This window comes from Dryobates pubescens, chromosome 37 (assembly GCF_014839835.1).
Source record: "Dryobates pubescens isolate bDryPub1 chromosome 37, bDryPub1.pri, whole genome shotgun sequence".
Classification (NCBI taxonomy): Eukaryota; Metazoa; Chordata; class Aves; order Piciformes; family Picidae; genus Dryobates; species Dryobates pubescens.
This window is the reverse complement of record NC_071648.1, coordinates 248,256-261,705: the sequence shown is the minus strand read 5'-3', so window position 1 is coordinate 261,705 and position 13,450 is coordinate 248,256. Positions and strand designations below refer to the sequence as shown.

Here is a 13,450-nt window from a genome sequence, read left to right as displayed (position 1 = left end):
TACAAAGAAACAATGTGCCATGAATTACATCAAATTACCTGTAAAAAGCCTTTCTCTACCCCTGCAAGCTCTCCCCCTCTTAGTCGTTGAGTGGGTGGGTGAGCTGTGGGAGTGAAGTGTAGAGAGAAGGGAAAAAAATTCCAGGCAAATGACAGACTGAAGGTGCAGAGGGAGTGAAAAAGGGAAGGGATTGAACTGGGATTTGGAAGCAGGTTATAAAGGAGGAGGCTATAGTTCCTAAATCTGCTCTGGACAGGTGAATAGGGATGGAAAGGGCACAGAGCAAGTATCACTCCTGCATGGGCGTTGCAGGCTGGGGGCACCCCTTATTTTGTCATCGTCTGTGACTCAGTCCCAGCACCGCTCAAAGCGATGAGCTGTTGTGGCACTGGCTTAGAAAGAAAAACAAGGCTTGGGTATCTCACAGAGGGAGAGGCTACTCGTTACTGCTGCTGCTTGGCGTTGAGGCTAGAGAGGTTCCCCTGCACAGCCCCTGCCAACAGCCAAGAGAGCAAAGGGGGCTTAAGAATATTATTCTGTGGCAGAAAGGAATTGTTCTGTGTCAGTGTTTTCATTCAGCTGAACAAGAGGGGTGAGGAGAGCTGAGAAAGCTGATTTCACAAAGCTTGGTGGGAGTTGAGGGCACAGGCAGGAGGACCTGAGCTGAGGCTGTGAGGAAGCGTCTTCCCTTGATGCCAGTACAGGTGGAGGGAGAGGAGAGTGAAGCCCTACCTCTGTCAGAGGAGGAAGTTCAAAAGAAAACTGGTTCAAGTGTGGGATTGTGTTTTGTGGTTTCTTTTTTCCCCACATAGCCAGCAAAAGCAGTAGAATCTACTGTTTGCATAGGAAAAATGTCATTAGGGGGAGCGAACAGGCACATGTGGGACTGAGAACATCTGCTGCGTGAAGCCGCTCGAAAAACAACTAAGCAGCAGCACAGCAAAACAAAAATGCTGCACTGCATGCAGCAGACCCTCCTGGCTGTGCAGCCAGAAGGCAGGCTGGCTGCTGAGCAGGGTGTGCCTGGCCCTTGCTGACAGGGCAGCATGGAAGAAAACAGGCAGCTGTGGGGAAGGGCTCAGGGAAAGGTGATCCAGAAATGCATCATCATCTGAGAGTGATCTGCTGGGCTGATGGGTGACAGTGACCGCATCAGGCAGCTGGCCCTGCTTTGGGAAGCAGCCTTTGGTTTTGTGTTGGCAAATGATCACAGATAAGCTCTAAAGAGCTACCTTACCTGTTTTGCTGCAAAAATAAGATTCTGAGTGATAGGTTTTTGTGTATGCAGCTTCTCATCTTCCTACACCTGATCGTTCTCCTCTAATAAACAAATTCAGGTTGGAGGATAAAAATGGTCAGTGCTGAGAGAAATGTGCTGCCAAGCCTTTTGTTTGTAGGGGATGAGGTTTTGTGGCAGGTTAGTATATTTTGCATACCTGTATCATATTTATTTTTACCCTGAGGAATGTTTTGGGTGGATAAAAGCTAGATGCAGTGCTCAGACAAGATGTATGTATTAATTTCTTTTCCTGAGCGTAAAGAACAGCTTTATTGGCATTGCATTGCCTTAAGGGTCTGGCCACCACTCTTGCTGGGTCAGTGGGCAGCCTGCATGGACCTTTTCTTTGTAGCCTAGCTAGAGAGGAGTGTGGCCAGCATGTCAAGAGAGGTAATTCTGCCCCTTTGCTCTTGTGAGACCCTCACCTCAAGTACTACATCCAGTTCTGGTGTCCCTATCATAAGAAAGACATGGAACTGTTGGAGCAAGTCCAGAGGAGGGCCAGGAAGATGATCCAAGGGGTGGAGTGCTTCTGCTATGAGGATAGGCTGAGGGAACTGAGGTGGTTCAGCTTAGGGAAGAGAACACTCCAGAGGGACCTTACAGCTGCCTCCCAAATATCTGAAGGAAGCCTACAGGAAGGCTGGAGAGGGACTTTTAATAAGGATGTCTAGCAACAGGCCACAGGGGAATGGATTCAAGCTGAGGGAGAGTAGGTTTAGAATGGACATTAGGAAGAAGTTCTTCAGTACAAGACTGGTGAGACTCTGCCATTGGTTGCCCAGAGAGGTTGTGGATACCTCCTCCCTGGAGGCATTAGGCCAGATTGGATGAGGCCTTAGGCAACCAAGTCTAGTTGAAAGGCATCCCTGCCCATGGCAGGGGTGTTGGCGTAGATGATCTGTGAGGTCCCTTCCAACCTGAGCCGTTCCATAATTCCCTGTGTAGCTTCCCTGGAAGATGGCTGTTCCTGTTCTGGGGCTGTTCCCCACTTGTGCAGCCATTGCCAGACACAATACTGTTTCTGCACGCATCCTTTAGAGTCACAAGAGCGGCAAGACCTAGGCTGGTGTCCTGTTGATACCTGGGTCTGCAGATGCTCAGTGGTAGATGCCACTGCTTTTGGGCTTGTATCTGTCATAAGATCTCTAGCTTCCTCTCACACAGACTAGTAATTTTTATAAAGATGGAAAAGGTGAGTGCCAAGAGGCTCTGCTCAGTGATGTCCAGTGACAGCACAAGGGGCAATGGGTGGAAGCTGAGGCTTGGGAAGTTCCATGGAAACATGAGGAAGAATTGTTTCACTGTGAGGGCTGCTCAGGGGGGCTGTGGAGTCTCCCTCTCAGGAGATACTCAAAACCCACCTGGATGTGTTCCTGTGTGATCTGCTCTAGGTGATCCTGCTCTGGCAGGGGGCTTGGACTGGGTGATCTTTGAAGGTCCCTTCCAGCCCCTACCATTCTGTGATTTTAAGAGTCACCTATACTATGCTTCTGTAATTATTTCTGGATGTTCCTCTATTTTGGATGAGCTTTTTTATCCAAGCAGGATAAATTTTTCATCCTGAACCTTTGCTTCGATGATTAATTTATTTTAATGGAGTCTGGCAGGCTTTCACAGGAACTCTAGTTGCTTTATTGGTACATATGCAAGCTGCAAAAGAGATTTGCATGTCATAAGCTCTTGAGACTGAAGGAATTCTTGAATCATGATTTCTCATAGGATATAAAGTCTTTGCTACCCTACTTTTAAGATGATGTTTCATTTTGTGATACCAGGATAGACTGTGTGAAGTATGTTGGGTTTCAGGAGGCATTGCGCAGTTTCTCAAGGTCAGCATATCCAGCTGCTATGCATTCATAGGTTCGTAGAATGGTTTAGGTTTGAAGGGACTTTAAAGATCATCTAGTTCCAACCACCCTGCTATGGCCAGGGCCACCTCCTGATAGACCAGATTGCTCAAGACCCTGTGCAACATGGCCTTGAACACCTCCAGGGAGGGGACATCCGCAACCTCCCTGGGCAACCTATTCCAGAGTCTCAGCACCCTCACTGTGAAGAATTTCTTCCTAATTTCCAGTGTGAGGGCGTACATAGAAGCAGCCCTCTGAATACCCTACCCAGGAGTGACGCTTATTTGGTGAGCTGAGTACATGTTTGGGCAAGAATAGGTAGATCCTGGCCTAGCTGCTTCCCAACTACATACATAAACTTGATTTCTGAAGAGTCTCTAGAGCTGCTGTATGGAACAAGTGGCAGAAACCATGGTGTTCTGCCTGCCTGATCAGGCTGAATATAACCCCATTTTGATGTCAGTGACAACAGCAGTCTGGATTCACCTGACACTGTGAGGGATGAGATTTGATGGTGCCTGCTATTTTAGCTGCATAGCCATTGCAGAGGGGCTTCAATGGATAGCATGAACACATAAATTGCAGCCTGGATTGTTCACAGAAGTTCAGGAACGTGAAGTTTGGTTCCTTTGGGCTTTTTTTGTGGTTTTTTGAGCATACAGAGAGGGTGAAGAGAAATCAATGATGTATCCCTCTTGATGTTTGGTTTCTTTTTCTAGGACGGGTATCCTGATTTCCAGGACACGGTCCAGACCCTCTATCAGCAAGACAAAATGCCACTTGCTTTGGCTAAAGGAAAGAGTGAAGACCCAACAGCTCTTAATTCCCAGGTAAACCCACTACGCTCTGAATAATCCAGGTCATGTCTCCCTACATGGCTTTTGATGACTGAAGTAATTACCATCATTTTCTCAAAGGCTACCTGGCTTAGCTGTGACTGCATCACTCTTAATTTGGGTTTGCTTTCTGAGACTGTTCTGACACACTGCTGCAGCTCTACCCTTGTTAGCTCCAAGGAGGCAAGATGTAGAGTAGTAGGCTTGAAAATCCATGACGTGCCTGCCTATTGGGAGCAAGCAGGATACTACTGGTACAGTACAGGCTGTGTGGCTTGTGTGTTGTTATCTATAAATGGAAAGTTCAAGCTGCTGAGTCTAGAGGAATAGAGTAGGCGATCTTGGAGTCCTCAGCTCTGACGTTTCTTGTGAGAAGAAAGGCAAATATCTTTTGGAAATAGAGAACCTCTGGATTCGTGGAAGGGTTTAGGGTGGAAGGGACCTTAAAGATCATCTAGTTCCAACCCCCCTGCCATGGGCAGGGACACCTTCCACTAGACCAGGTTGGTCAAGAACCAGGGGCATTCATGACCTGCCTGCCAACCTGTTCCAGTGTCACCACCCTCACTGTAAAAATTTCCTCTTAATCTCCAGTCTAAATCTGCCTTCCTCAATCTTCAATCCATTCCCTGTTGTCTTATCACTGCAAGCCCTCATAAAAAGTCCCTTCCTAGCATTCTTGTAGGCCCCATTCAGGTACTGGAAGGCCACTCTTAAGGCCTCCCCAGAGCCTTCTCTACTCCAGGCTGAACAGGAGAGGTGCTTCTGCCTTCTGATGATCTTTGTGGCCTCCTCTGGGCCTGCTCCAGCAGTTCAATGTCCCTCTTATGCAAGGGGATCCTTACCCAGGGGGATGAGTTTCCTTTCTAGCTAACACCAAGCCTGGTGGGTGTGCAGAAGTTTCAAGTATCCAAAAAGCTTTTCATAAATGAAGAGAGGTTTCTGATTCTTTCTTTCTCTTTTCTGTAGTGTATCCTGGCCTTGAGGCACAATACACATCCTCTACCAGTTGTTGCCAAGGAGGGATTTCAGGCTAAGCTGCAGACAATTCATTTTGTGTAGCTGGTGTGGGCAAGTGTAATCACCACGTTTTCATGTACGGTGACATTTAGGAGCTCCTCTCCTCTTTTCTGAGACACTGTGTTACACTGTCCTTTACCCTCTCCTGTTACAAAGTAGTGTTCAGTCATTTAGACTGGAGATTAGGAAGAAATGCTTTACAGTGAGGGTGGTGAGACACTGCAACAGGTTGCCCAGGGAGGTGGTGGATTCCCCTCTCCCTGGAAGTGTTCAAGGCCAAACCAAAGCCAAACTATGAAGCTATACAAACCTGCTTGTGGTGAGGCATGAAAGAGCAATTACGCTGTGTGTTCTGATGTCACATCATGATTAAACTAACTTGATTTTTGTAAGCTTATTTTATCTTCTGCATGCCTTAAAATATTTCATTGGTTACTGCTATATAACAGTGGATTAGAGCTTTGTTTTAATCTTAAATAGAGCTTGTAGAGTTTTAAGCATATTCCACAGTGGCAGAATAGCAAAATTAAAGCACACTTTAATAGTTTGACAATAGTATCCTAGGTGGCATTCAAAGCAGTGTGACCAACAGGGTGAAGGAGATGATTCTCCCCCTCTACGCTGCTCTGATGAGACCACACCTGCAATACTGTGTCTATTTCTGGCACCCAGGCATAAGAAGGACATGGAGCTGCTGGAGCAGGGCCAGAGGAGGGCCACAAAGATGATTGGAGGGCTGGAGCACCTCCCTTGGGACAGGATGTGAGAGTTGGGGCCGTTCAGCCTGGAGAAAAGAAGGCTCCTGTAGCAGCATTCCAGTACCTGAAGGGGGCCTACAAGAAAGCTGGGAAGGGGGCTTGTAGTGCTAGGATGCATTGAAGCTTGAGGAGGGCAGATTTAAACTGGAGATTAGGAAGAAATTCTTTACAGTGAGGGTCGTGACACACTAACACATCCCTTGGCAACCTATTCTAAAGGCCAGATTGGATGAGGCCTTGAGCAACCTGGTCCAGTGAAAGGTATCCCTGCCCATGGCAGGTGGGGTTGGAACTAGATGATCTAAGGTCCATTCCAACCCAAACCATTCTGTGAACCTATGAAAATAGTTTCTTTTTATTTAATCAATTATCCAAGACCAAGCTTGAGATACTGGTGTTCTGCAGAACCTGGTGAGCTCTGAGCCAAAGTGAGTAAGGGTCAGGTCATTAGCCTGCTGTCAGGGTCATCACTCTGCTGAAGATGCTTAGATTTTGCTGACCTGTTAAACTGTCGTCATGTGTTCAGCCTGTTCAGCTGTGGGGAGACCTTAGAGCAGCCTTACAGTATTTGAAGGGGGCTACAGGAGAGCTGGAGAGGGACACAGAGTGACAGGACAAGGGGTAATAGCTTGAAGGAGCTGGATTTAGATGAGACATTAGGAAGAGATTCATCCCTGTGATGAGGATGGTGAGGCACTGGCACAGGCTGCCCTGAGAAGTGGTGGAGGCTCCAAGCCTGGAAGTGCTGAAAGCCAGGTTGGATGGGGCCTTGCTCAGGTTTTACTAGTAGGAGGTGTCCCTGCCCATGGCGTGGGGGTTGGTGAACTGGATGATCATTAAGGTCCCTTCCAACCCAAACATTTCTAGGGTTCTGTTTGCAAGCGGTGGAACTCTGCTGAATAAGTAGACTTTCTTGGGAGGTCAGGGCTGTCGTCACCTCCCAAGAAGAGGTCAGTGTTCTTCAGTTGACAGGCCTCTCTATGGGTGGTGACAATGATGGCATTACCTGAAAGAGAATTTTTTTTCCTGTCAATTGCAGATGTTAAGGTTGTACCTTTTCTGCTCTTGGGTTCATTGTGACTCTTCCACAATCAACTTTCTTGAGTTGTGATTTTTGTTAGGACTTTTCTTCTTTTTCTTGCCTTTTTTTGTTGTTAATTGCAAGATGCTTATTTACATTTTTAAGAACAGGAGGATATGGAAAGTTAGATTTCTCTTGGCATTCAAGTCAATGACAAACATTCAGACGCCATTCCCTCCCACATTGTGCCGCATTGTTTTGCTTCAATCTCTAGAGGTGTATAGGTCTTGTTCTTCTTCTAGACAGACATTTCACACCTTTATCCCCCACAAACATACTGTCATCCTACACTTTCAGAATGGCAGCTTTTGAAGCTTGTGTAGTGCTGTTGCCTAAAATAAAGATTCCAAGATGCCTGCTGAAATCTTGGCAGAAGTTTCTAGCAGATGTTGCCGTTGCCTCTTGGAATACTTTTTGCGATACTTTGTGAAGGCAGACACTTGAATAGTACTAACTGGGTAATTGAGACGTTATTTTCTGCTTTTCTTGAGGCTCTCCTCGTGTAACCTGCAGTCCAAAAGTGCAGGAAGCGATCCTGTGCGTGGTGTTCGTGAAGAGTGGGCTCTTAGCGTCGCCTTTTTCGCAGGGGTGACCCTCCAGCAGCTTGCATTTTAAGCGTTCTTGAGTGACTCAGATGCTCAGTATGAAAATCTTAATGGTGCAAAAACATTTTGTTTGCTTGATGGTTTTGAAGAAACTGTAAAGCACACATCTGTACATATGAGTCAACAAAAAAACCCTTCGTCTAGGCTGTTAGTCTTATCGTCTGATATTGTTTTTCCTGTGTGTTTTGACTTGCTATATGTATGTATCTAGAGAGGAATTTTGCTTTGCTTTATTTGCAGTCAGAAAAGGTGATGGCAAAACAGATGGAGTTCCTCTGCAACCAGGCTGCGTTAGAGAGACGTCTTTCCACTGGGTGTTACAGGCAAAACTCAGAAGAGCACAGCCCCAATGGCATGTCACTAGATAATGCTGATGGACAAGGTATGGTAGCTTCCAGGCATGGTGTTGCTGCCAGCAGATGCAGCTGATGTTACGCAACATTTGTCGGTGGTGTTATCTATCTAGTGCAGAACACTGAGTGGTCGAGACAAAAATCTCTGCCCTGAAGTGCTTGCAGTCTAAACAATGCCACCAGATGTACAGTCAGATTCTGCTCTCTTACTGTAATGCATCTTGGCAAGCAGCTTTCCCAATGGATAACATGGAGAGGGCAGAAAATGTGTGTGGGGAGGGGATGCACTGCTATTTCTGAGGGCTGAACTTGGCTCTGGCTTTATCCCCAGCTTTGAAAACAGAGCAGAATGTTGCATTTCAGTGGTTTCCTTGCTTTGTGGAAACTGGAAGTAAAACAAGTAGGGCAGTTGGTGTTTTTTGTTTACCTGTTTGTGCAGTCGAGGAACAAAACTTGAGAAGCTGGCTATGTAAATTCACGTAGCATTAAGCAGATTCTAATGGTGTTCTTAGTAGCTTGTTACTCTTCAAAAAGCTTACAGTTTGTGGTTATCCCTTTGATTCACCAACTGGCTACTCCTTAGCTTAGATTAATTTTAGGACTGTTTGTTTTGTTTGAGCACTTTCTGTTTGGATTCCCTTTGTTGTTCTTTATTTTTACTGTTGTGAAATGAGGCAAAAATGTTACAAACACAAGAAATGCAACCAGAAGTTCTTGTGTCTGGGGTTTTTGTTTTGTTTAAGGCTTCTTAAGGAGGAGGAAGAGAAGCAGTAGAGGAAGGAAAGTAAGGGAATTGATGAAAGAAAGACTTAAAACATAGCTTTTAATTTCTGTGTATTGGTCAAGTGATGTGATACACACATGTGTAAGGAAAATTAGGTGTGTGGATGGTGTAAGCTTCTTGATAACATTTACTCGCTGGGCAGTGGAAGCTGGCATGTTTAGGGTCTCAAGGGATTGTGCAGTGAGATCTCAAAGGGATTGTTGAGCAGAACAAGAGATGTTTATTTCTTTGGGGCTTGTCTTCGTGTGGCTGAATGTCCCTTTCTCAGTGCCTTTGGAACAGCAGCACGTTGGCATTAGCCTTTCTCTGCTAGGAGCCTTCCCCGAGCAGCTGGAATGTAGGATGCTCTTTTGCTGATGGAATTAGCACGTCTGTGGGTCTCTAGCTGTTTGCTTAGCGCTGGTTTGCTTGTAATGCGTGGCTGTTTCACTTGCAGGTGAGAGGCCGCTGAACCTGCGGATGCCCGGCCTGCCGAGCAGGCAGCTGCAGCACATCGCACTCGACGGAGAGCAGCACATTGGGAAACCTCTGTGCAGTGACGTGATCCGGCTCTACCCCGGCGGGGAGGCAAAGTCCCAGTCCTCAGGTTAGTGCTGAGTTGCCCTGGCAGTTGCTCACCGTTTCTAGCGAAGCCTGGGGTGAACTCAGTAACGCACGATGTCTCTGAGGGAAGGAGATGGAGGCTTAGGCTGGCATGCTTCGTGTGTAACCTTTTCATCAAGGCTTTGGACAAAACCTCAAGAGGAATGTTACCTGCTGATCTAGGATCAGATGGAGTTTTATTTAGGGAAAGCTGAGGGGTTGCAGGTTCAGATAAGCAAGTTCTGGCTTGTGTCTGTCCTCAGACTTGAGGGCCTGGGTCGTCTTAGTCTGCAGAAGAGAAGGCTGAGAGGGGATTTAATAAATGCTTCTAAATAGCTGAGAGCTGAGTGTTAAGAGGGAGGGGAAAGGCTCTGCTCAGTTGCACCCTGTGATAAGACAAAGGGTAAAAGATATAACTACAGCACAGGAGGTTCCACCTCAACATGAGGAGGAACTACTTCACTGTGAAGGTGACAGAGCACTGGAACAGGCTGCCCAAGGAGGTTCTGGAGTCTCCTCCTTTGGAGACTTTCAAGACCCATCTGGATGTGTTCCTGTGTGACCTGCGCTAGATTCTATGATCCTGCTCTGGCAGGGGGGTTGGACTCAATCTCCTGAGGTCCCTTCCAGCCCCTAACATCCTATGATCAGAGAGCCCTTTTGACCCAAACTACTGCTGTTCAGTCCTTAGATTGCTGTCATTTTAATGCAGTTGGATTTTTACATGGCTTCACTCTGTGTGAGGCAACCAGACACTTAGTCTGGTTTAGAAGGACCTAGCAGGGTGAACCAAATCATGCAGTAGGTCTTTTGGACTGGGTTTCCTGTTTACTGAGTTGTGCTCACTGGCAATCTTGTCATTTATTTCTTGCATTGGGAGAAACTCATTCTGAGTTTGATAGAAGACAGCAAGAATCCTCTCTGAAGTCCATATGTCAGTTTAATCCTTGGTGCACTGAGATAAAGCCAGGAATTCCTGCAGAGACAAAGTGAAGGAGTTGGGTCTCTTCAGCCTGGAGAAGAGAAGGCTGTGGGGAGACATTTAGAGCAACCTTCCAGTATTTGAAGGGGGCTAAAGGAGAGCTGGAGGGGGACTTTTTACAAAGGCATGGAGTGACAGAGTGAGGTTGTAATGGCTTCAAACTGGAAGAAGCTTGATGTAGATTAGACTTGAAAAGGAGATTCATCCCTGTGATGAGGTTGGTGAGACACTGGAATAGGTTGCCCAGAGAAGTGGTGGAGACTCCAAGCCTGGAGGTGTTGAAAGCCAGGTTGGATGGGGCCTTGAGCAATCTGGTCTAGAGAGAGGTGTCCCTGCCCATGTCAGGGGCTTGGGAATTAGAGGATCTTGAGGTCCCTTCCAAGCCAAACCATTCCATGATTCTTGAGGCTCTTGGCACTCAAGGAATGATAGCAAAGTCGCACCTGAGTTTGGAAGCTGCAGTGGGAAAGGAGCTCATTTGAAAGCCAAGTTGTAAAAGTAGTTGCTTTGAAAACTGAACAGGGTTTTGCATCTTGCTTTGAGCAACCTGCTCTAGTGGAGGGTGTCCCTGCCCATGGCAGGAGGGTTGGAATTAGATAATCTTCAAGGTCCTTTCCAGCCTATGAACCATTCTGTGAATCTTCCCTTCAGTATCTTGCAATCTCAGCTCATCTCTTTTGCACTTTGTCCTAATCCCAGTGATAATTCACTTGGTGAAATGTCTACTTGGGTTTTTCTACCGGTTCCCTTTCACAATGCGAGTGCAGAGTGCATCTCCACTGAGCCCTGAGAGAGCTGAAGTAAATCTGTGGTGATTACTCTGTCATCACTGCAGTGTAACTGAAGTGGTTCTAACCCAGCTGGGTTAAAGCCTGGGAGGGGGAGGCAGAATTTATGGCTTCAACTGTTAGGATCCATATGATTCATGAACCTTTTTCTTGAGCTCAGAACAGAATAGCTTTGCTTCCAAGCATTGTTTTTAACACCTTTTTTTTTTTCCTTCTTCTTTTCTTTCTCCTCTTGATGCAGAAGGCCTTGGTATTTTAAAGGATTTTCCTCATTCTGCTTTCAACAACATAGAAAGGAAGGTCATAAAAACAGAACCTGAAGACACAAGATAGTCATTCTGCTCTGGAAAACAGTGTCACAGTAAAGGATGAAACTTCACAGGAGAGAAAAACAAAAACAAAAAAACAAAACCAAACAAAACCCAGCCTTAATAACCAGTGTTGCCTCATTCAAATAAGAGATTTCAATAGCCAAAGCCTACGAACTGGTCCAGTAATCTGCGGAAACAGGGAAGCAAGAGACACTGCAAACTCCAAACAGTGATACAGGTGGAGAAACATTCCTGTAGAAGTGGTTTTATAAACGTGGGAAGGTTCACAAATTAATATTGTGGGCCTTCATGTTATTTAAGAATGTATTATGTATTTGTATAACTTATCAAAGTAAATCTAGATGTCGGGACGTGTATTGAGTCCAGTAGATGTGGCTACAGTTCATTTTACTTGAAATTTCAATGTCTACTTCTAAGTGTACCTAGCATAGATATGGTTGTTGAAACATTTTGACTTAACGAATCCTTGGAGAGTTAGGGTAATGCGAACCTCGTGGCACAACGAACAGCAAGTTTGCAACAACACTTGTAGAGGGTAAAAAAAAGAACACACACACAACACAAACAGGAAAACACATCCAGTATGTCATGGTTTAAAATGTTCTGTGGATATAGCATTTGGTAGACGTAGACCCTGAATCTGTGCTATAGCAGACGCTTCACTACAGTTGCATCACTCGGAATGGTTTCAGCAGCCTTTGTGTAACACACTTAACAGCATAATACCTACCTGCAGTTCAGGAGCGTGGATGATGCCAGGTCAGGGTATGGAAGAGGCCATGTGATTGGCCCCCATTTGGTTGGGAAAAGCTGTGTTGGGATATACTGCACCATTCCTAACAACCTGATTTAGTAGGAAACCCAAGAGACCAAGTAGCGTGAACAGAGCTGCCAAAATTGTGGTTTCAGACCATGAGAACTTTTGGGACTTCTCTGTGGATCTTTAAAAAAAATAATCGAATCTAATCACAAGCATCCTAGGTGTGGCAGAGGTGAAATCAGATGCAGGATTCATGGCTGGGTATGAAAGGTTGCACTTGATATCCAGAACCCAGCAGATCTTTCAGAGGAGAGAGACAAGGAGTTAGGTCCTTCGCATGCTGCTCCTCATTAAGTGCTGTCCACCCCTGATGGTTCTGTGAATATCCTGTATACTGCATACAGTATGCCACTCCCTTTCTTCATGTATGTGCTGAAATAGCAGCTGTATTCCTTATTTATTTGACACCTGGGTTGTTTTGTACGTGTTCACTTCTGCAAATGTCTCTTTGTTTGTTTACCTGAGGAGAAACGGTCGGCATATAGAAGTCTGGAATTTACCGTGGTGCGTTTGTGTGCAGCCAGGCTCCCTCGAGAAGAGTTGCTTTCCTGCAGTCCCAACTGTTACATGCCTTGTTCTCTGAACAGAGCTTTTCTTGTGGAGGGAGAAAGGGGAGGGCTGAAGAGAGCGAGTTACCACGTCAGTAGGCAAAGCTCCACGTTCGGGTGTGCGCTCCGTGTCTGCAGTTCGCTCCGCGTCATAGATGTGCGTTCAGGATCCGGTCACAGTCTGCGTCAGCAAAATGTGAGCTGAAATGTCTACACTGCAGTCTCTTATCACTGTACCTAATAATTTTATCACTTTGGATCTGTGGAACAACAAAAGCTTTATAGTAGAAACACCAGTAAACAACTTTTTTATACTATTAAACACATTTTGGTTTTATAAGAAAAAAAGCCAACAAAACGCACCGTTTGTTGAACTGCATTGGTACTGTTTCACTTACTGAAGTATCTTGAAGCAACAGAGCGGGCAGCTTTGGTGTTAGAAATAAGAGATTGACTGTGTAGTTCTATTTCCTCTTTTCCTGTTATGTCAGCTGGTAGCACAGACAAGACATTCCTTCAGTTTGTAACCTCAGCTGGTGCCCTGGTGAGCATCTGAGTAGCTTTCCTGAGCCACGTATGGAACCTGTTAAAGGACAGCTTAAGGTTTGAACTGTGCAGCGTGAGTGGTGGAAGGTACCAAGCAGCAAGGCTTTAGAGATGCAGGAAATGTTCTGTTTGGGTTTGGTTGGGTTGTTTGAGTTTTTTGGTTTGGTTTTTCCCCCCCCCCCAACATCTGGCACGGTAAGTCGTGCGTGGATCACAGAAGAAGCTCTTAAGTAGTTAAAGTGAGAGGGAGGAGAAAGACCTTGCTCAGCAGCATGTTGTCAGT

General features: G+C 45.9%; 1 protein-coding gene across 2 annotated transcripts in view; it reads left to right on the top strand.

Moving 5' to 3' along the window:
* The window catches only part of NAB1 (NGFI-A binding protein 1), a 29,474-nt gene extending 17,684 nt beyond the window's left edge, over window positions 1–11,790 (top strand). The window contains exons 5-8 of one of the 2 annotated variants that reach the window (XM_054177030.1): window positions 3,852–3,962; window positions 7,673–7,814; window positions 9,006–9,155; window positions 11,166–11,790. In XM_054177030.1, coding sequence (XP_054033005.1) covers window positions 3,852–3,962; window positions 7,673–7,814; window positions 9,006–9,155; window positions 11,166–11,254 — 492 coding nt within the window. In that variant the 3' untranslated portion in view covers window positions 11,255–11,790. Of the gene's footprint in view, window positions 1–3,851; window positions 3,963–7,672; window positions 7,815–9,005; window positions 9,156–11,162 lie in introns of both variants that reach the window. The other variant, XM_054177028.1, reaches the window with a different exon arrangement.
* The last annotated feature ends 1,660 nt before the right edge of the window (window positions 11,791–13,450 follow it).